At 41.3% G+C, this 24,364-nt stretch overlaps 1 protein-coding gene across 1 annotated transcript in view; it reads left to right on the forward strand.

Annotated features, from left to right (window-relative positions):
• Nucleotides 1-923: 923 nt before the first annotated feature.
• The window catches only part of JHY (junctional cadherin complex regulator), a 64,313-nt gene continuing 40,872 nt past the window's right edge, over nucleotides 924-24,364 (forward strand). The window contains exons 1-2 of the mRNA XM_024740842.1: nucleotides 924-1,237; nucleotides 15,745-16,264. Of these exons, the coding sequence (XP_024596610.1) occupies nucleotides 924-1,237; nucleotides 15,745-16,264 (834 nt within the window). The remainder of the gene's footprint in view (nucleotides 1,238-15,744; nucleotides 16,265-24,364) is intronic.

A 24,364-nucleotide genomic window follows, 5' to 3' on the forward strand; every position in this document is an offset into this window, starting at 1 on the left:
AGGGAGGGCTCACTTGGAATCATACTCTTAAGCTAGTTACAAGGGACCCGAGCTGTTATTCAGGCCAATCTTTCACCCACCCAGCATTCCCCAGAACTGCATTCCGTTCAGGTAGGTGGACACCCAGCCTCTGCTATGAATCACTGAATGGCAGAATTCACAAGGCCACCAAATCTTTTGTTGAACAGTTTTAATCATTATCGTGGGTTTTTTGTTTTTTCCTCTGAGCTGAGGTTGATCTCTATGTAATGTCCACCTAAATTACACATTCCTACCTAACAGCAATCTGGATATCAAAAAATCTTCCAAGTGATAGAGTCAGCCAATATAGGTTTAGGAGCAAAACAGCTTCCATCAGTTTTACAGTTCCAACTGTGGAAACCATACTCTACTTCTCTCCCCCTCCTTTATTTTCCAAAAGGCAGACCCTGAACCTGTTTTACTCTGTCCATAAATACTACTGAACATGGCATATTTATATCAGTGCCCTGGGTCTTGGAAATAATGCATTGAAGTACTGTCCCTAATTAGCCATTTCGCTTTGTCCGGGCTTATCTGTAACAGGCCCTTGGAAGCTCAAAAAAGGAATCCAGTCATTAATTTTCTCAATAAAGTTGCATTTGATTACTCAGACTGTTTATGAGCTCTACATCAGATGTGTTTCTGTAGAGAGAAAAACATAATAGCTTTTCCAATAGACCTTTCTCATACACACAAAAGGGGGCATACAAAAGCCTGCAGGTAATAACAAGTTTCTCTTATTTCGTTTTTTGATTAACATTGGAATTAAAGAGATTTCAGTAGTCACAGAGTAACATAAATATAATTTTTTTCAGGCAAATTCTTTTGCGAACCACGACTTTAAACATTCAGCTGCTGCCATCCACAAGAGTATCCCTGTTCATTTTTGTTATTTTCTCAAGATGATTCATCGTAAATTAATTCCCAAGCTCTCTATCCAGTCTCCTGTTCATCACACCAACTTAAAGGTCCAGTCCACAGAGCCACCTTTTAAGAAAGAAGACTTACATTTGATTTCAAAAGACTCCTTGGAATCTGATTCAGAAAGCCTCACTCAAGAGATCAAGTCCCAGTCTAAACTGGAAGACCAAATTCAGGACAACGACATGGAGCCTGACAGCTTAGAGGAGGAGAACTTGAGTGAGACGGAAGAGGAAGCAAGCAGAAAAGCAGCTCAGAGAAACCTCCATACCCAAGATGCTGGTGCAAATAACAGGTAAGGAATTGGCTTGTGTAAGAAGACAGTGGGTTCCGAAATGCATTGTTACATAATTACTGGTACTGTCCCAAGTGAAAGTGAGGACAGGCTCTTGGTTTTCGATTTTTTGTTTTTTAATTTTTATTTTATATTGGAGTGTAGTTGATTTACAATGTTGTGTTAGTTTCAGGTGTACAACAAAGTGATTCAGTTATACATATATCTGTTCTTTTTCAGATTCTTTCCTCGTATAGGTTATTACAGAATATCGAGTAGTGTTCCCTGTACAGTAGGTCCTTGTTGATTATGTTTTATACATAGTAGTGTGTACATGTTAATCCCAATCTCCTAATTTATCCCTCTCCCCAGCCTTTCCCCTTTGATAACCATAAGTTTATTTTTTAAGTCTGTGAGTCTGTTTCTGGACAGGCTGTTGTAATGAGCACCTTCATAGTGTGTGTGAGACAGGTCTCCAAGCAGCTAACGACAGCTCGGAGCCAAGATTTTTGTCACATTCATTTCTATTTTTTAAAACAACGCATAAGACGAGAAGAGTTATTAATAATAAGGGCATTTGCCTTTCTTATGCTCCTTATTTCCTGTCCATATTCCAAGTGTCTTCACTGCTGTGACCTCACTTGGAGAAATCCCCGAAAGCCTGATCTAGCAAGATGCCATGACTTGGAGCCAGGTGGTCTTGAGTTGGTCCAGGCACTGCCGTTTAGTGTATAATTTGAAACAAGTCCCTTCAGTCTTTCTCATCTGTCAAATGAGCCAGACTGCTTCTCTCACAGGATTGCCATCACTGTCAGTACAGTACGTTCTGGGGGTAGAAGCCTACCTGAGCTAGGAGAGGTCTACCTTCCCAGGCTTACATAAACACATAAAGATTTAATTTCTAATAATCAGTACTTATGCGGTATTAACTTTAGGCTAGAGGCCACCAAAACATCTAAGAGGATTTAAATGAGTACAGTATTACTCAGTTTTAATGAAAATATAAATGACATGCTAGAGCACTGAAGTTAAAAGCTATTGATTAGACAGGGGTCTTGGGATGGTGGTAAAGTACAGAGCATCTGAAGCAGACCATATGGGTTCAAACTGTGCCACTGACTAGCTGTGTGACCTCAGCCAAGCCCAATTAAACTCTTTGTGCCTCAGTTCCTCCTCAGTAAAAATGGGATAGTAATAATAGTTACCTCACAGACTTACAGTGAGGCGAAAGTAAGTCTATGTATACATATATAAAAAGCGCTTCGAACAGTGACTATAAGTTCTATATGTGTTAGATGTATTTTAAATTAGGGTTAAAGTAAATTGAGGAAAGTTTATTGGAAGGTCTAGAACTTGGGCAGGCAGGGTTTTGGAGACTAGGTAAGATTTGGGAAAAAAAGAATAGAATTAGAATGAATGTGTGTGGCACATTGAGCCCCACTTGATGGCAGAGGATTTGTTCTGAGTGTAGGGAAAGTAGACAGAGGAGGGGCCTGCTGACGGGGACTGTCGTGGAGTGCCCGCAGCCCACGCCGCGGGTAGGACGTGGAACACAGAACTCAAATGACGTGTCCCAAGAATGCAGTCACAGCGAAGACTTGTGTGGAGCCAGAATGAGAGCCGAGCCCTGAGTCTTTTTCTTCGTCTTTCCCTCTTTCTCTCTTTCACTGGAAATGTCAAGGTGAATCGAGCTCATTTGCTTCTTAGGGGATCTCACAGCACAGTACAGTAAACCCCCTACATACGAACCTTCAAGTTGCAAACTTTCAAGGATGCGAACGTATCATGACCCTATTACGGTACAGTACTCCACAGCCGACTGCGTTAGTTGGGCACCTAGGCTAACTTTGTTGGACTTAAGAACAAATTGGACTTAACGAACGCGCTCTTCGTATGTCCACTGTACAAGTGATAAATGCTATAACTGAGGTGCAGCCATAGAGCTGGGGGGCAAAAGAGGGGCTTAGGAAGGCTTTAACCAGCCAGCCGCCCCTGACTGGACTGGGTTGGGCACACCTGGAGGAGAAAATGCAGGTTCTTGGGGAGGGCAGTGAGATGAAGCAGTGTTCAAGGAAGATTATTCTGCAAGCTGGTGCATTATGAATTAGAGGGTAAAAACACAGTGGACAAAGAGACTACCAGATGGTAATAATTACAATGACAACAATAACAGTAATGACATCTCTTTTGAAGAATTTCACTCACTTCTTCATTGTAATCCTGCAAGAAGGTGCTGCTCTTCCCATTTTACAGATTAGGAAGATGAAGCTGGCAGAGATAAAGTCACCCAACGTCAGAGTGCTTTGTTATTGAGGTGTTTTTTAAAATACTTTTTATTTTATTTATGTATTTTGGCTGCGCCGTGCAGCTTGCAGGATCTTAGTTCCCCGACCAGGGATTGAACCCGAGCCACAGCAGTGAAAGCACGAAAGCGCCGAGTCCTAAGCACTGGACCGCCAGGAAACTCCCTGAGTTTTTTTAATCAAGAAAAAATACTAACCTACAGAAAAGTACAGAGAAAAATACCATCTCACCCTTATTGCCATGTTTGTTTCAGATATATTTTTTAAAACATAAAATGCTAGATAGTTTCCTGGTTCCCCTTCTCAAATCCGTCCCTGTCTTCCTCTCAGAGATAACCAATACATCAATACATACTCTTTTTTTTTTTTTTTGGCTGCACCACACGTTATGGGGGATCTTAGTTCCCTGACCAGGGATCAAACCCTCACCCCCTGCAGTGGAAGCACAGAGTCTTAATCACTGGACTGTCAGGGAAGTCCCAACCCACATATACTCTTATATGAGTGTATATCCGTCGTAGCAATCTTTTATTCATTTACTTCATAGGTAATTTATGAATTAATTACTTCATAGGTAATTCTTTATGTTTATAAAGAACTGATAGGACTTGGTGACAGTTTAGAACTGGGGTTGGAAGGAACAAGAAAAGGCACAGATTACTTTAAGGTTCTAACAACAATAGCATTTATAGAATGCTTGTCCCGAGCCCATCCCTGTGCCAAACGCTTTACATGTATCATCTCATTTAATCCTTATGGCAGCCTCAACAGGTGGACACTATAATGCTCCCATCTTGAAGACTGCAAATGAGGCTTAAAGAAACCAGTTATGTTATACCCATTTATTCCACCGGGTGGGTGGTGGAACAGAAAACTCCTGCAGTGTGACTCTATGCTTTAAACCAGGGGTCCCCAACCCCCTACCCCCACCCCGGGCCGCACAGCAGGAGGTGAGCGGCGGGCCAGCGAATGAAGCTTCATCTGCTGCCCCCCATCGCTCCCCATGACTCGCATTACCGCCTGAACCACACCCCTCCCCAACCCCCACCCCCGTCCATGGAAAAATTGTCTTCCACGAAACCGGTCCCTGGTGCCAAAAAGGCTGGGGACCTTTAAACCATGTTTGTATTGTAGCTCTAATCTAGGAGAGTCATAGTCTCCTAGGTAATAAATGGTACTTTTATTTACTACGGGGGTGGGAGGGGCATCGGAAAAGAAATATCTTTTGTGGTGGATAGGTAATCTTGTCTGTACTTTTACGATGAAGAAACCAAGGCAAGGATCCATTACGTGACCTCATTTCTCCAATGTTGAGTTTTTCCTCTTTGAGTGGGGCTCAGAGACCTGACTTTAACCTTGCTTTTTACCCAAGGACAATGTAAATACCACTCAGTATATTTCAAGATTAAAAAACCATACTTATACAAAGTCAAAAGCATCATTAGGGCCTTGGCCTTCTGATTCAGAGATCCTTAGATAATGGTATTTTCCTTGGACGGATTTGCCTTGGAAATCCTTAGTGATGGACTGTAACCCCCAGGGTTAGATGGGTTACAGCCCTAGTAATTGCTTGGCTGTACAGTGCTTTGTACATTGAACATTTACAGGACCAGTTCTGTACTACAAAGGAAAGCTGAACTGAAGCATTTAGCCAAGTAATGCCTCAAAAATATCCTTCAGGCGAGTGTTCTGTTACTGGCCCCTTTTCTCTGCCTCACTTGAGCCTTGGAATCCTTTCTTAGGTGTATTGTTACTTGGATCTGAGCAGTTTACTAGCCATGAAATAGACAAATTGATCTCAGGCTCTCAGTATGAAATTCAAGAAGACTTTCATTTCTCTCAGGTAGATGGCATTCTGGGAATTGTAGTTCAAAATAATTAGTCAAAGCCTTGCCTTAAAACGGAAGAAGATCTCTTTCTTCTTGCTTTTATGGGCAACCGTTTTAAAAGCTGCCTGACAAAATCACTTGAGCCCTACTCTTGTGTTTTGATGTTACTAGAAGCTCCTCAAAGCAATTACTCCCTTGTTCCTCAGCAAAGTCAAGCCACAGTTCGATGTATATGGATTAGAGAAAACCTTTTACTTAATGGAAATTGGAGCAGCATTGACTGCAGTGAATGAATCAAGAGTGGAAAGAGGATCTTCATATGATAATCCTTAAACCCCACTCCAGAACTAGCCCCATGACACTCGGCACTCAGAAGAAAGAGATCAATGTAATTCCTAGAGCATTAGAGATAACCTCTTCAGCTCTGGGGCCTTCTGAAACCTCATATGTTAAAAAAAACAAACCAGAAAGCAGCAGTACAGTAACTAGTATATGTATTTGATAAGGTCTTATGTACAAAAATACTTCAATATAATTAGCTACCATTTGTAGGACTATTTGCTTGATATATATTATCTCATTTATCCTTACAAGAGGCTCTTAGATATCGGTATTATTATCCCCATTTTGCAGATAAGGAACCAAGGCTCTGAAAGTTGTGTAGGTGTACGTAGCTACTAAGTGGCAGAGCCAGAAATTTAACTGAATGAACTCTCTTTTAACATCAAAGTCTGAACCTCTAATTATAAGTATCTAGATAGGTGATCAAGGGCTGATCTGATAAAGGATTCAGTTTTGCTCTCTAGCAAAACTTAAAGGTGTAACGACTTCAGTATGGACTAAACTGAGGCCAGATTAAAATATGCGTGTAAAATTATAAATTTCAGTAAAGTAATACAAATTTATAAAGGATCCTGTGCCCTCAGAATACTATAAATATTAATGGCATTTTACTTTGGGCAGTAAGGTCATAGAGCCTATAGTCCTCAGCAGCTCTCCTGGGAAACGGAATGTTTTCATTCACTGAGCTCTCTCTCATCACCTGGGAAGCGTAGCCTTCACGAGAGATCCCACGTTCTGTCTTATAAACCACCGTGTGCCAGAAATTACTGGGTGGGAGACAGGTACAGTAAGGTATTCTTTTTTTTTTTTTTTTTTAATTTATCTATTTATTTATTTATTTCTGGCTGTGTTGGGTCTTCGTTTCTGTGCGAGGGCTTTCTCTAGTTGCGGAGAGCGGGGGCCACTCTTCATCGCGGTGCGCGGGCCTCTCACTGTCGCGGCCTCTCTTGTTGCAGAGCACAGGCTCCAGTCGCGCAGGCTCAGTAGCTGTGGCGCACGGGCTTAGTTGCTCCGCGGCATGTGGGATCTTCCCAGACCAGGGCTCTAACACGTGTCCCCTGCATTAGCAGGCAGATTCTCAACCACTGTGCCACCAGGGAAGTCCAGTAAGGTATTCTTAGTTGAACTGAATTTCAGAATTGTCTGAAGGTAAGAAAAGGACTCAGGAATAATAATCTTCATTTTTATGGTGGTATATAATTTTTCCTCTCAAACACTTTCATATATAGTTGACTCTTGAACAAAATGGATTTGAACTGAGCGGGTTCACTCATAGAAGGATTTTTTCAATAAATAGTACTGCAGTAGTACAAAATCCATAATTGGTTGAATTAGCGGATGTGGAACCGTGGATACAGAGGGCCGGCTCTGGGACTTGAGCACCTGTGGAATTTGGTATCCCCTGCCTGTCCTGGACCCAATCGCTCACAGATACCAAGGGACCACTGTATGTTGTTTCCGATTAATAATACAAGAATCAAGTGAAATATTGAATGATGATTTCTAGGACTTCAGTAGCAGTATGGGATAAGCAAAACAGAAAGTGGGTAAAGGGAGACTTAGTAAAAACTAAAACTCAGTATTTTAATTTCCCCGACTGTTTTGTAGGACACATTGGATATATTTAAGCTGAGGGGAGATTACTTCCTCTCGTAAGTGTTGTAGAGTTTTGTTTTGTTCTGTTTTGTTTGCTCTGGTTGGGAGAGTAAACGTGACACTTGAGGCTAGATCTAATATTCTAGTATAACCAAGAACATTCTGAGAGCTTCCAGGAGTCAACTCTCATTCCTGTTGGTTTCTAGCAGCATTCATCCACGTTGATTTATACTGTCTTGATTAGGTAGATTTTCAATTTCAGGCCATTGGCTGGCCAACCTCTTTCAAACACATTCTACTATACACCGAATTCTAGGGGTTTCACAGAGTATTTGGGGATAGCTACTAGCGTTTTGGTTATTTATTTCTGATCACGTGGGTATAGTCATAGCAGATAGGTGACTTGTCGTAGGCATTATCATTGCTGTTTTTTTAATATAAATTTATTTATTTATTTTTGGCTGCATTGGGTCTTCATTGCTGCACGTGGGCTTTCTCTAGTTGCGGCGAGCGGGGGCTACTCTTCGTTGCCGTGCTCAGGCTTCTCACTGTGGTGGCTTCAGTAGTTGCGGCACACAGGCCCAGTAGTTGTGGCACATGGGCTCAGTAGCTGTGGCATGGGCTCTAGGTGCGCAGGCTCAGTAGTTGTGGCGCACAGGCTTAGTTGCTCCGCGGCATGTGGGATCTTCCCAGACCAGGGCTCGAACCCTTGTCCCCTGCATTGGCAGGCGGATTCTTAACCAGATCCTGCGCCACCAGGGAAGTCCTGTCATTGCTGTTTTATGCTCACTGGCTCACAAACTGTGCAGCAGTCAAACCCTGATGCACTCCTCAGAGCAGGCACGGTGCCATCATGACAGACCAGCAGAGGAGGGAGTAAGGCGTGTGCCTGGGCATGAATTGTGTCTATCAGAGGCACAGTCCCCACCAGAAATGCTAAAGCCACTGTGACTCCTGGGATTGTATGGCCCTCGGAGATGACCACGGGTTCCTTTCTAGCTTATTTCCAAATGGGGATGCATTACTGTGTTAAAATAAGTAAATAAACAGTGAGTTTGAAACCTCACAAAGTGTAATTTAAATTTACATCACCTGCAATCCTGCAGGTTTATCAAGAGGATTAGGAAGGTTGTAACCAAGTAACTAAGGAGATAGTTTAATTCATGACCTCCGCTGTATTCATCTGTTTCTACTCCCTGACAAATGTGGAAATGTAGAAATCTTTGCTTACTATAATTTTTAATGGATTGAATTTAAAATAAATGTTTTTTCCCCAACACTTATATATATTGCTGAGTTTCGCATGATAGGCCCAATTCAATTTAAAAATCAGTGAATTCTGAGAGCTGTTAGGACTCTTAAAGGTCAGTCTATTCCTTATTGTAAAAGGAGAAACCTGAGGCCTGGAGTGGATAACAAATTCACCCAATTTCACACAGCTGCTCAGTGGCAAAATCTGGACCAGGACCCAGGTGTCAAGACCTGTCCAGTACTTTTTCCCATGAAGTCACAGGTACCTGGAAATTCTGTTGCTGTAAATATCTGGCGTTTAAAATACAAGAGACTCTATCTAAAGAAAGTGTATGCACCTGGACATGTTGTAAATCTGGGTCCCTGGCTTTTAGCCATTGTTTCTGGAGAATGAAAAGAATATCCAGGCCTTCCACAGAAAATGTCTGGCTTGAGCACTGTAAACTCTCACTGAACGAGAGGAATTATGTTTCTAAATAGGTTCTGTGTCATACAGCATTTCCCTCGTGAAGATGCAGCCTTTGTTTCACCTAAGATAATTTTAATTAGAAACGAGGTACTAGAATTTTACATTGCAATTACTAACACGCCCTCTTAAGATAATTTATTTTCATTTAACACTCAGATTGTCCTTGAATCAAGACTGGCACTAATAAGAACTTGGGGCAGATATCTGGTTATTTTGCAGCCATAAACCTGTTGTCAAAAAGAAAAAAAAAAGGGACTTTAGTTGGAATTATCTAAACTCTATAATTGCAGTAAATAAAATTCACCAGATAACAATCCAGTCCCTTCACTTGAGTGTGTTTCTAAAGACAGTCTTTGGCCTTTGGTTCATTAAAATACCTTTCTTCTATTAAGATGTTTAATATTTTTAGCAGAAAAAAAGGCCTGCATTAAATGAAATTTTCTGGGTTGTAAATAGCCTCCCCAAAGCATTTCAGTATACTTGTGGAACCATTTTATTTCATACTTGCAAAAGTGATTTTTTAATCCTTTGGATTTATTTACTTAAAAGCTGTTGCTAAAAAGATTAAGATGAACACAGAACTCAGAAATCCTTGGAAACAATTGTCAGTTTTATAGCTCCTTAAAGGAGCATTAAAAACTTTACGCTTAAAAAAAACACAAAAAACCCTTTACACTTAAACAGAAATTGAATTTGCTGTTCATATGCATAAAAGATTTAATGGCATATAAATTGGGAATAATTGTTCTGTTTAAAAGGATTAAATTAAACCTAAATCAATAATAACGTATGCAGTTTCAATTTAACTGCCTACTTAAAGTGGCAAATAAATAACTGCTAAATGATTAATAGCAATGCTTTTATTCACCTCCTCGACAGGCAAAATGGCCAGTTATTGAATATTTTACTGTGAGTGCAAAGGATGTTCATTGTACTAGAAACATGCTCTAATTTTAGTAATTTTTTGATTGAATACTAAACTGAATATGGGGCTCTTTGTCAAATGGAGATTTGATTTTATTTGGACTGAAGTTGTCACAGTCATGCTCAAATATGGTCCATTAGAGCTAGCAGACAGGATGGCATACGCATGTGAGACCACCCTCCCCTTCCTGTCTGCATCCATTTCTAACCTGGGCATCTGAAGGGCAGACCTGGCATCTGTTGTCTGAACAGCAACAAAAGCATTGTGTACTCATTGTCCGTATAACCTTCCTATCAAATGCGGAGGAAATGAGGTATGTGTTTTGTATGCACAAGATTACTGATGAAGGAGCACTTCACACTCATTTTGTTCCAGTGTGTTGACCTGGACCACACAACACAATTGAGCTTCTCCGCACACAAGCTCAGAACAATGGGGTTCTTTAGTATCATGTTCTATTTCAACCATTAGATTTGTTTCTGTGAAGTATTACAGCTTTCCATGCTCGATAGTTTGCAAAACATAAACTCCCATTTGCCTCAACACATGGTTTCCATCAAAAAGGGAAGAAAGGGGGATGTTTTAAGACAATCATGGCAGGTGTACACGGTACAGTGTCATTAAAGCTCTTAGAAGAGCCACACTTTCCGATTCTCATCTTGTAAATACACATTATTAGAGTGTCTCTTCAAACGATCGGTTCAAAAACATCCTTCGCAGCCAGAGCAACTCATTATGTCTGATTTGTTTCAAACCCTTCTGTATTTTCCAGGTTTCACTTAAAATGTCCGTCTTTCCCAGGGCGTGTGAGATTGCTTCCGTGGGCATCTAAGCATGGCAATTTGTTGAGGCTGGAAATTACGGCTCTTTCTGAAGGTCTAAAGTAATTGAATTCTCCCAGTTTTATCTTCCTCATCATCCTCCAGCAGTTCTTAAAATATCTCATCATGTGGAAACACCGACATTTCTTAATCCCATTTCCTAAATTACAGTTCAAACAGATTCTCCATGCTGCCTAGGTCGTGGTAAAAAAAAAATTGGATTTTTAAAGATAAGTGTTCGTTCTTTCAGGCCACTAAGGTCCCACTTAGTGCATCATGAGACAACTTTGTCCTGGAAATAACTTAAGCCCTAGGGAGAGAAGAATCCCTTGAGATCCATCAGGAGGAAGCATAGTACACACCAGTGTTGTGTCCTGGTGACAGAACACGACACACAGCAAGCAAAGACCAGTGATGGAGCTCGTTGGCACGTGCTTTTATAACCGGCCCTTCCTGGGACCTTCCTTACTCCATGCTAAGAACATAGTTCTAAACATATATACGTATATAAATGTGCTTAATACTCTCAACGACTATGAGGTAGGCACTATTATTTTTTTTTTAGGTAGGTACTATTATTATCCTCATTTCATTGATGAGGAGCTGAAGCACAGAGAAGAACAATAACTTGCTCACACTTCCACGGTAACTGGTGGCACCAGGAATTGAGCGCAGGCAGTCTGATTCTAGGACCCTCGTCCTTTGACTTTCTACGGTACCATTTCTCAGAACCAGAATATTCCATATCATTTATTCCATGAGACTGAGGGGTGTCTATAGCCCTGACTGTGGACATCATGCCATCATCAACTAATGCTAGTTAAGTCTGGTGACCAGTGTGAGTGCCAGTTTTCTTAGTATAACTGCAGAGACGGAAGTCAGAGACTCCATTTCCTTCAATCATCAAAGACTACCTAGTTGTTAAAAAGAGTGGGCATTCCTCGCTTATTGACTCTTGTGAGTTCATCACAGGGTCACAGAACAAGAGAGTTGGAATGAACTTTGAGATATCATCTAGCAATTGGATCTGGAAATAAGAGGTCAACATATTTTCATTGATAAACAAGGTCTGTCCTCCTAGTTTAAATGCCCATAACATTCTGTACTTCTGTACTGTTGGTGCGTAAGATCCGTCCGCCTGTCTTCCTCACTCAGCAGCCAGTTCCATCCGCCTGTTTCTGTTTCACTCACCACTCACCTCCAGTGCCTAGTACTTGGGGAGCCACTCAGTACATATTTGTTGACCGGCCAACTGACTGACCGACCGATTCACTAACTCCCCTAAGGCAGGCCCTGCAACAACACCTGCTTCACCACCACCTCTGGGATTGGCTGTGTGATACAGGGTGAGTTACTGGACAGGAGCCAGATCCCAGGGCCAACTGCCAGGGTCTATATCCTGGCTGCACCACGTATTAGCTCTGTGACCTTGGAAAAGTGACAGAAGCCTGTTTCTTCATCTATTAAATGGGCCTAATAATAGCACCTCCCCATAGGGTTGCCATAAGGAGAAAACTAGAGATCCACTGTAAGCTTTCCCTAGATCAGCACGTAGTAAGTAGTGTGTGCTCTGTGCCATCTTCCCGAAGCCAGCACTCTACAACCCACCCAGAAGAGCAGCAAGACAGTGGGCTCCAATAACGTGTGTGACTTTTAAAGGTTGCCAACCCCTGCTCTAAATAGTGCAGAGGACAGGGCTACCTGTTCTAAAACTTTGCCCCCAAAAACCATATGGCCTCTGTACATAATCCTTTCCAAAAGCATCACTTTGCCTATCCAAAAGTATTTGTCTTACTATAACATCTTTGCTCGCTAATTAAATGATTTTTACTTAATTAAATAAATCCAAACTCTCAAGTTAATGCAGCTAAGCCAAATCCTTCACAGAGTTTACAAAGCCCTTCAAGATTTCACCTCTGCTTAACCCTGAGTTCTAATCCTCCCACCTTCCCTTTTATCCACGTAGAATTTGTTCTTTGAAAGCCCCATGTTCTCTCTCCCCTCCATTCCTTTTTACGTGTTGTTTCCTCAGCCTGGCTTACACTTCCTGCCCTTCTTAGCCTTCGGTCTCAGCTAAGCCATCACTTCCTTCAGAAGGCTGCCCTCTCCCCCAAGATGGGATTGGATGTCCCTCCCGAGCCCTGGTGGCCACTCATCACTCTAATCACAAATAGCTCATTTCCTGGTCTGTATCCCCCGCTAGGCTGTGGGCTCACCACTGTATCCCCCAACTTAGTATGTGCTCAATAAATACAGAATCAGTGAGCGAGCAAATGCATGAGGAAAGTTAAGTTCTGTCGAATCAAGTGAATGAATGAACGAGGAGAGTTAGACTCACTTTTTCCTTTCAATATATCATAGATATGGGAAATGGCATGTTTCTTCATTTCAAAAAATCTTTATATCTTTATTTACTTGAAGATGTACTTTCATCTTTTCTTCCCCATCTAAACAACCACTGCTGAACCTTATACTTAATGCAGCACAAGATAAGCCCTAAAATCATTCACTGATTTGGTCCAATGCAGGAAGTTTTTCTGCATGTTTAGATTCTCGTTTACTGCTGTTGGTTTTTTTTTTAAATATCTAAAAAAAAAAAATAAATAAAATAAAATAAATATCTAACGCTCAGTTATTGATTGAAGCATCACTTGTTGCCTCTTCTGCCCATAGCACAGGGTAGAGGTTAGGGAAGGAAGGATAACCCTCTGTCCCTGCTGCCCAGGACCTTAACCAGGTGAGAAGATACGGTTGCCCTAGTGAAATAACCACAAATACAGAACATGAAGTAAGCTATATTGTCTCATTTTGATTTTATGTAACCTTGAGAAATAAACAGAACAAATATAATTGATCCCTACTTCCAGATGACAGAAACCAGCTCGGAGGTGACATGATTTGCCAGCTGATGCACAGATAGGTAGTGGCAAACCCAGAACTTAAGCCCAGGTCTGTCCAGTCCCAAATCTAGATTATGCCCTGCTGGCCCCCTCCCTGCCCCTGGGACACTACATGCCCAGTGACCCTTGGAGCCAAGTGAAAGGCAGGGCCCAAAACTCCTGTAAGTTCACATGAGGGGACATCACATGGAGAAACCTCCTCAAAGCCTCAGAGGCAGGCAGCCCTGTGGAGTTTCGGGAGCGGGGAGTTGCACGGTTTGATGTCAATTTCCTGACAAACGTGGACCATCTCCATTCAGGCACTTTGCTGGAGGAGAATATCATTTTTCTTCCCTTGGTGGAAAAGGAAGAGAAGCCTATCCCAAGAAGTTTTCTGTCTTAATACGTGAACTAAAAATTCAAAGTGACAAGGGGAATTCCCTGGCAGTCCAGCGGTTAGGACTCAGCGCTTTCACTGCCGTGGCCCGGGTTCAATCCCCAGTCGGGGAACTAAGATCCCATCCCGCAAGCCTCGCAGCGCAGCCAAAAAAAAAAAAAAAAGACACTGAAAAGTCAAAGTGACAATTAAGCAAGACATAGGAGTTGGGGCTTTCTGCTCTAGTTTTTGCTTTACATCAAATCAAAGAACTCTAGGTCCACATTAAGAAGATTAAATTAACATTAGGGGCACCATTAGTTTGTTTACCCAGCATAAAATTATGTCCTCTATAAATGGGAATATCAAATAGCATAAAAAGCCCAGATGATTTACATTTTCTTTTTGATTAGAGGATTGCATCTACTGTACCAAGGAAGGAAAATCTCTCCCATTTAGCTTTTGAAGATCAAAGCAGCCATTAAATATGCCATATTACCAGCATTTTTTTTTTCTTTTTTGGTTAAGACTAGGAGGTACTTTGCAAATTGAGATCGTCATGGAGAAAAGGGAGGACTTTATTTGGGGTCATATGTACTGATTACAGATCAGTTCACTCCCCTCGGGCTGGACCCTGTGCTTAACCTTTTATTCAGATAGGGCTGTCTACAGCTTAAAGCTCACACTGACCTGTCTACTGAGTTTTGTGTACATAGACTTGACCAAGAGAGTACAAACTGAGAGCTTTCAGAGGCACCATCTGATTCCAAAAGTTAGGGATCTTTCTGTAGCACATTTGATAAAATCTACAAAGACGAAATGAAGTCACAAGTAAAAATCACTGATACAGGAGGATGAACCTATGTAGGTATTCAGTTGGGATAAGTCTTGCTTTCCTCCCAGGAAAGGCTCAGACTGAGTCGTTGTTCAGGCAACAGTCGAATTTCCCTTCCCAGATAAACAGCTAAATGTGTAGATCACTAGCTAAGTGTGAAATCCATTTTATCTTCAGCAGCTTGGTACATACTCAACTTATGGTGTGTCTTAAGTAACAGCATTCTTTGCATCAAGGCCATTTACTGGTTTAACATTATAGACATTTGTTTTCCAGCATATATAAATTAACCATCCCCCATTTTTTTTAAAATCACTGAATTGTACACTTGATTTTTTAAAATTTTAAAAATAAATTTATTTATTCATTTTTGACTGCGTTGGATCTTCGTTGCTGTGCACAGGCTTTGTCTAGTTGCAGCCAGTGGGGGTTATTCTTCATTGGGGTGCACGGGCTTCTAATTGTGGTGGCTTCTCTTGTTGCGGGGCACGGGCTTTAGGCATGCGGGCTCAGTAGTCATGGCTCGCAGGCTCTAGAGCACAGGCTCAGTAGTTGTGGCGCACGGGCTTAGTTGCTCCGCAGCATGTGGGATCTTCCCGGACCGGGACTCAAACCCGTGTCCCCTGCATTGGCAGGCGGATTCATAACCACTGCACCACCAAGGAAGTCCCCATCCCCCATTTTTATTCCATATTTCAATGAACTTAGGTAATTATGACTTTTTGCCCTCATGTGTAGTGTGTAGGTCTAATTTGAGCCTGGGATGTGTCTTTCCCATGTAGATAGTAAAAGGAAAAGTGTAGGAGAAAGATGGAGATGATTTCGAATAAGATGATCAGCTAAAGAGAATGAGTAAATCTGTTTGGATAAAGGACTTGACATTTCTTTTCTGCTTTGGGCAGTCAACAACCCATAGAAGACAAATACTCAGACCTGCGATATGACCCAAATTGGAAGAGGAAAAAAGAGGAGGGGAAGTTGTTGGCTGTGGAAGCATTGCCAGAGTCTGTGGACAGCTCTGCAGAAAATCTGACTTTGAATCCACTTTACCCTTCCAAGGAGACTTCGATGGAACTCTCAGGGGGGAAAGGTGAACAGAAGGAGAGCCCACCGAGCACAGCCTCCTTACTTGGGAGTGAATTTTTAAGCCCAAACTACGAGCATGGTGCCCATCGCAGCAGGCCGGTTTCAGGGCTGAGCAGCAGTGACCCGGAGGAGAAGTCCAGCAACCTCTCTCAGTACTTGAAGAGTTCAAGTTCACAGAGTGAGGTATTCCTGCCAGGATCACACGGCCCTCGGCGAAGGAAGTCCAAACAGTATTTTGTGGAAAAAAACAAACTGACTTTGGGATTACCCACTCCGAAAACAGACTCTTATCTTCAACTTCACAATAAAAAAAGGCGGGAAACTCACCCAGAACAGGTATGTAGCAGCTACTTAAAAATCCCTTCTGAGCACTAGACTGGAATTTGCCTTTGTTTGAAATGGCTAGGTATCACTTCCTTTGGGATGGTGACGTCATTGTAACCACCTGGCTGAGTAAAATGAACTCCGTGTCCCTTGCCCCTCTTTGAAGAATCAAGGGAATTATTCCACAAAGTCTTAAGAGCAAAATAAAAGCCATCAATGGCTTACAGTGCTGTAATTCAATTATTATATTCAAAATGTTTCTATTCAAGGGACCGTAGAATTTTTTTTAAAAAAAATTCTGTGTGCTCCATTAGATAAAATACAGGGCTGAGAGTTTGATTCCCTATGTTGGTTGCCTTTGTTCCCACTAAGGCACTGGTTTTCAACCCTATTAAATTCCTCCAGTACCTTAGGGGTGCAATGACACACTCATATCAATAACAGCAGCTCACTTACAGAAGTGATTCTCAACTTAGATTCTGTGTACATATTGGGTGGTAGTGCAAGGAGGGCAGGATACAACATGAGTATTTTATTTTTTTATTATCCAGTCGATTCTATTATCTTTCTATTATCTTTCCAACTTTCACTGATAATCACTGTACAGTCTTTTATCCTGTGCAAATGATGTGATACCATTACAAACTTTAGTCTCCCCATCTATAAAATTGGAATAATAATAAGTGCCGTCCCTTTCTCATCTGATCGTTTTGAGGGTATATTCTATCCCAGATGATGGATTCAAAACCTGTTGGAAGGGGGCTTCCCTGGTGGCGCAGTGGTTGAGAGTCCGTCTGCCGATGCAGGGGACACGGGTTCGTGCCCCGGTCCGGGAAGATCCCACATGCCGCGGAGCGGCTGGGCCCGTGAGCCATGGCTGCTGAGCCTGCGCGTCCGGAGCCTGTGCTCCGCAACGCGAGAGGCCACAACAGTAAGAGGCCCGCCTACCGCAAAAAAAATTCAAAAAAAAAAACCTGTTGGGGGACTTCCCTGGTGGTCCAGTGGTTAAGACACCACGCTTCCACTGCAGGGGGCACAGGTTCGATCCCTGGTGGGGGAACTAAGATCCCGCATGCTGTGCGGCACGGCCAAAAAACAGAAAAAAACAAACAAAAAAAAAGCCTGTTGGAGCCAGTAAACTTAGTTCTATTTCATGGGTGCACATAAAGATCACATCTGCCCACTTCCTAGTTGATATGTTCGTGAACATGGGAAAACTGGCTGGATCAGTGCATCCACCACCCTTGTTGAGGAGACAACTTGAAATTCATCACCCACTAATGTGGGATCATTTTCAAATATGAAGGAGAGGTTATTACATTAAATAGGCATGCCCTTAGACCTCTCCCAAATTCAAACTGATATTATGTAGAGTACTCTCACCTGTTCTAACCTGTAAGTATTTCCTGATAGAACAAGAGGGATGAGGTGGGTGAACATTTGTGATTTTTTCTTCTTAATTGAGAAACTCCTTATATGGTCTTAAAAGATTATGTCACATCCTTGCTTTTGTAACTAATAATAAAACAAAGGAATGGGTGTGTATATTTAGTTGATTATCAAAATGAATACTTAGCTGACTTCAAACAGAATTTTTAACATTTTTGACTCAGTTTTAGTTGTTAATGTACTTTTCCATAAAACTTCTGTGAAATTTTGAACTTTGCTTGGTTGCTCATTTTAAAATATAAATTCTATGAAAAATGTTTATAGCCAATAATTTCTCCTAGACTAGGACAATATTTTTCCTTTATTTTTAAATGTGTTCTCTCAAAAGAGAGAGGTCAAAAAAATAGTGAGGCCAAAAAAATTAGTTATATCTCTAATAATAAAAGTGAAAAAAGATTTATAGTGAGGCCAAAAAAATTAGTTATATCTCTAATAATAAAAGTGAAAAAAGATTTCTTATAAACTCTTTGATTTTGTAATTGCTAATTTTTCTTAATAGTTATAATAACTTAATTTACAAACAATATCATGGTGTGTTGCCAGTGATTCCGTAGCATAATTTTCTTCTCATTATGCCAAGGAGGAAACTTTAAAGCATTTTAGGCTTGCCCAGTCTTTAAGCTTGTGAATTATTCTTTGAAGTGGCCATTGACCTTGTCCACCACTTTCTCCAGGTTCAAATGTTTAAGGGCTGATTGCTAATTATATTCAAAATTGTTTCTTCACCATTTTCCAACCTATATTTCCTTCATTTTACTCCTGCTCTTTTAAAAAAGGATACAAATTAGTTTGACCTTACAATGATAGAATGATAGGTATAACTTGTTTATTGAATTATAGTCAGTAGCATGGAATGTGCTCCTTTCAAATCGTTATTTATATATGCAGTATGTGCAGGTTTTAATACCAGTGCAGGTTATATGTCGCCTGATGAGCAAGAACTATGCTTTGTATTTATTTTTAATCTTCATGGTAATTAGCCTAACACATTGTAAGGGCTCAGTAAGTACATGGGAAATGAAACGTGTCTGTCTTCCATCACCTCCAAACTATTTACCATCTCCTTCTCTTTACTGTGATTTGAAGTTTATGTGGGAGAAACGGTATTTCTAGAGCAGTGGTTTGAAATTCTGGCTGGATTTTAGATTCATCTGAGAAAAAAACCCAAAGTTATTCTCAGCTCTACCCAGACCAGTTTACGTATCTGGGTGAGATCCCGAGCATCAGTATTTTTTTTTAAAGATCCTCAAGTGGTTCTAACATGAAGCCAGGTTTGAGAAGCATTGCTCCAGACTAGAGCAGTGGCTTTTGTCCTTGGCTTCACATTGGAATCACCTGGAAAATGAAAAGAATACTGGTTCCTTGGCCTGCAGCCCCGAAACTCTAATTTAAGTCATCTGGGGTACACCGTAAGCATGGGGAGCTTTCAAAGCTCCCCAGGTATTCCTAGTGTTTCATTAAGACTGATCTAGAGCAGTGAGTCTCAAACATCAGAATCATTGGGAGGTCTTGTTCCTGGACCTAACCCAAGGATTTCTATTATCTTTAGAAAGATAATTTCTATTATCTTTCTGTTATCATGTAGGGGTAGGGTAGGGCCCAAGGATTTGAATTTTCTACATGGTTCCAGGGGACGCCACTTCTGCTACCAGGCCAACACTTTAAGAACCACTGATCCTTTTTTCCCTCAAACTTTAAGATACTTATGAACGCCCTGAGGATCTCGTTAAAATACAGATTTTGATCCAGTAAATCTGGGGTGAGACTCAAGAGTCTGCATTTCTGTCAAGCTCCGAGGTGATGCCAAGGCTGTTGGTGCTTGGACCACACAGAAAGAACATAAAGGGTTTTTCGGAAACCTACAGTAACAATTGTGTAAGTCAGTACCCATTGACCCTTGATGTTTGCAATGGCTGATCAGATTATTGTGTTGATTTGCGGGGTGGGAGGTAAGAAGTTGGGGTGGCAGGTTTGGAGGCTGTTTTATATTAAGCAGCATCCATCTGGAAGGTTTTCATATTTGAAAGTCTGTTTTCCCCTACTCATTTCTTTGAAAGAGATGACAAATATCTTAAAACTAGAAATACTGAAAGGATACATGACCTCTGTTGTTCAATGAATGAATAAATGTCAATTACCATTACATGGCCAAGAAAACCCAGCTTTTTAATATATCATTTTGTTGCAAGCCTCCATGCCCAGTTGAATCAGACAGGGTCTTAAGCAGTGTATTGTATTTGGGAAGATTTGAAAGTCTAAGAAGTTCACAACATCCCAGTAAAAAATGTGAACCTTTTTTTTTTTTAAAAAAAATAAAACTTGAAAAGTTCACATTAAAAAAAACAGGCAAGAATAATAAAGCAGGGATTTCCCTGGTGGCGCAGTGGTTAAGAATCTGCCTGCCAATGCAGGAGACATGGGTTCGAGCCCTGTTCCGGGAAGATCCCACATGCTGCAGAGCAACTAAGCCCATATGCCACAACTACTAAGCCTGGGCTCTAGAGCCCACGAGTCACAACTACTGAGCCTGCATGCCACAACTACTGAGCCCGCATGCCACAACTACTGAAGCCCGCTTGCCTAGAGCCCGTGCTCCACAACAAGAGAAGCCACTGCAATGAGAAACCCGCACACCACAAGGAAGAGTAACCCCCGCTCGCCGCAACTAGAGAAAGCCCACATGCAGCAATGAAGACCCAATGCAGCCAAAAATAAATAAAATAAAATAAATTAAAAAAAAAAAGAATGGTAAAGCAAGCTCTGGAAATTAAGAGTCATGAGAGAATCTAGCCCCACTAGATAACAGAGTATATTTTAAGCCTCATTAATTAAATAGTAGGGTAATATTTAATGTATATACAGACAGAAAAATAGAAGAATAGAAAGTCTAGAAATAGAACCAAATTAGTGTGAGAATACATGATCTGATATTGTGATTTGATAAAGGTAGGACCCGATTTGAGGTCCAAAATCTACAAAATGCTGATAGATTTGACTACAGTTGACCCTTGGACAACATGGGTTTGATCTGTACAGGTCCACTTATTTGTGGATTATTTAAAAAATACATACTACAGTACTACACGATCTTTAGTTGGTTGAATTCACAAATACAGAACTACAGATATGGAGGGCTGACTGTAAAGTTATACATAGATTTTCAACTGCGGGGAGGGTCAGTGCCCCTAACCCCCACTTTGTTTGGGTCAACTGTACATAAATATCAAAAGCTTCTGCAAGAAAAAAGGCATAAGAAAGCCAAAATATAAAGAACTAGAAAAAATATTTCTAATTCATATCACAGCCAAAACACTAATAGCTCTAATATATAAAGAGCTCCTAGAAATAAGAAAAAGACCAATATCCCAATATAAAAATTCACAAAAGATATGAATAGATAATTCACAGAAAAGTTAATACATATGGCTATTAAACATATGAAAAGATATTCAACTTTGGTCATTATAAGAGAAATCCAAATTAATACTACATTGGGATTCCATTTTTCATCTATAATCAAACCAACAAAATTCCCAGTTTTTGCCCAGTTTACCTCTGGGCAAAAAAGTATAGTCAAGCTGATGAGAGAATAAATTGGATTAACTAGTATGGGGGACAATTTGTTAATATCTACTTAACATACAAATACTACATACACTCCTTGAGACAGCAAAGCTTAATGGCCAAGAGTATAGGCTTTCAAGTCAGGTTGCTTGACACTGACACCTGCTAGCCATCTGACCTTGGGCAGGTTGCTTAACCTCTCTGTGCCTCAGTAACCTCATCTTTAAAATGGAGATAATACTAGTACCTTCCTCAAAGGATTATTAAGAAGATTAAATGAGTTAATATATGGAGAGTGCTTAAATCAATGCCTGGCTTATAGCGAGCACTATATACATGTTAGTAATCATTATTTTTTAAATTGACCCAACATCTTCCACTCCCAGGAATGTATCCTAGTTATATGTGTGCAGTTTTGAAATAACCCTTGAACAAAATCGTTCATTTCGTCCTCATTTCTAATAGCAAAAGATTAGAAAGTACCCAGATGTCTATATATGGGGAATGTGTAATAAATTATAGTATATTCATATAACAGAGTACACTGTAGCTATTAAAAAAATGAGATGTTCCTCATGAACCATTATGGATGGACAACATATCAGGATTTATTATTACTAACAGAGAAGCTAAAGTTGTATAAAAGTGTATACAGGGGCTTCCCTGGTGGCACAGTGGTTGAGAGTCCACCTGCCTATGTAGGGGACACGGGTTCGTGCCCTGGTCCGGGAAGATCCCACATGCCGCGGAGTGGCTGGGCCCGTGAGCCATGGCCGCTGAGCCTGTGCGTCCGGAGCCTGTGCTCCGCAACGTGAGAGGCCACAACAGTGAGAGGCCCGCATACCGCAAAAACAAACAAAAAAAACTGCAGTGAGGTACCACCTCACCCTGGTCAGAATGGCCATCACTAAAAAGTCTACAAATAGCAAATGCTAGAGAGAGTGTGGAGAAAAGGGAACCCTCCTACACTTTTGGTGGGAATGTAAGTTGGTGCAGCCACTGGGGAAAACAGTATGTAGGGTCCTCAGAAAACTAAAACAGAATTACCGTATGTTCCAGCAATCCCACTCCTGGGCATATATCCAGACAAAACTATAATTCAAAAAGATACATGCACCCCTACTTTCACAGCAGCACTATTCACAATAGCCGAGACATGGAAACAATCTTCATCGACAGATGAATGGATAAGGAAGAGGTAATACATATATACAATGAAATACTGCTCAGCCATAAAAAAGAACAAAATAATGCCACATTTGCAGCAACATGATACAACTAGAGATTATCATACTAAGCGAAGTAAGCCAGAAAGAGAAAGACAAATACCATATGATATCACTTATATGTGAAATCTAAAATGTGACACAAATGAACTTATTTACGGAAACAGACTCACAGACACAGCAAACAAACTTATGGTTACCAAAGGGGAAAGGGGGTGGGAGAGGGATAAATTAGGAGTTTAGGATTACCAGATACCAACTACTATATATAAAATAAACAACAAGGTCCTACTGTATAGCACAGGGAACTATTGGATTGGCCAAAAGGTTTGTTCTGTATTTTCTGTAAGATGGCTCTAGTAGGGCTTCCCTGGTGGCGCAGTGGTTGAGAGTCCGCCTGCTGATGCAGGGGACACAGGTTCGTGCCCTGGTCCGGGAAGATTCCACATGCCGCGGAGCGGCTAGGCCCGTGAGCCATGGCCTCTGAGCCTGCGCGTCCGGAGCCTGTGCTCTGCAACGGGAGAGGCCCGTGTACCGCAAAAAAAACATGGGTTCGTGCCCTGGTCCGGGAAGATCCTGCATGCCAAGGAGCGACTGGGCCCGTGAGCCATGGCCACTGGGCCTGTGCGTCTGGAGCCTGTGCTCCGCAACGGGATAGGCCACGGCGGTGAGAGGCCCTTGTAACGAAAAAAAAAAAAAAAAAAAAAAGTGAGAAAAGATACATAGGTGGTTAATTGTAAGAGGGTGGAGGGGGAGTAGGGTGGGAGCAAAACTTTTCACCTTATACCTTTCCATATCTCTTATTTCTGAACCATGCCTATGTGTTTAGAATGTACAGTGTTTTGTAGGAACCCTGGTAACTTTACACCCCCGATTGCTCAGGGTCACCTGAATTGCACTTTTGCTTGAAAATAATGGCTCAGAGTAGAACCACTAATTTTTTTTTTTTTTTTTTTTTTTTTTTTGTCCCGGGCTTTTCTTTTTTTCTTTTTTCTCTTTAAAAAAAAACACGAACCCGTGTCCCCTGCATCGGCAGGCGGACTCTCAACCACTGCACCACCAGGGAAGCCCTAGAACCACTAATTTTTAAATTCAATTTCTCCACAATCATTTCACCATTTTTCATAGATCTGTTAATCTCACATTAAAATGCACTAGAAAAATCACGTTTGAATACATTGCAAAATCTTAGTCACATGATGTGTGAGGCAAGGAACTGATGTAAAAACCAACACACGCTAGACGGCACATAAGTATCACAGTCGGCCAATAACTTTGCTGGTGAATATTCAGTGCTTACTTTTTTTTTTTTTTTTTTTTTGTAAACCACTGCACCACCAGAAAAGCCCTCAGTGCTTACTTTTATTTATGATTTGTTTCATAACCATAAGTATTTGTCTGAAACTCACTAGAATTTGAGTCAATTTATGATCTACCATTAAAGGAAATTGTCTCTTCAACAATGAGCTACCTTTTTTTGTTGTTGTTTTTGGCTGTGTTTGGGCCTTCGTTGCTGCGTGCAGGCTTTCTCTAGTTGCGGTGAGCGGGGGGCAACTCTTCATTGCGGTGGGCAGGCTTCTCATTGCGGTGGCTTCTCTTGTTGCGGAGTACGGGCTCTAGGCATGTGGGCTTCGGTAGTTGTGGCACGTGGTCTCAATAGTTGTGGTTCGTGGCTCTAGAGCACAGGCTCAGTAGTTGTGGCGCACGGGCTTAGTTGCTCCGCGGCACGTGGGATCTTCCTGGACCAGGGCTTGAACCCGTGTCCCCTGCATTGGCAGGTGGATTCTTTTCCACTGCGCCCCCAGGGAAGTCCTGAGCTACCTTTCTATCTTTTTTTTTTTTTTTTTTATTTTTTTTTTTTTTTTTTTTTTTT

This window comes from Neophocaena asiaeorientalis, unplaced genomic scaffold, assembly GCF_003031525.2.
Source record: "Neophocaena asiaeorientalis asiaeorientalis breed wild unplaced genomic scaffold, Neophocaena_asiaeorientalis_V1.1 scaffold308, whole genome shotgun sequence".
NCBI classification, from domain to species: Eukaryota; Metazoa; Chordata; class Mammalia; order Artiodactyla; family Phocoenidae; genus Neophocaena; species Neophocaena asiaeorientalis.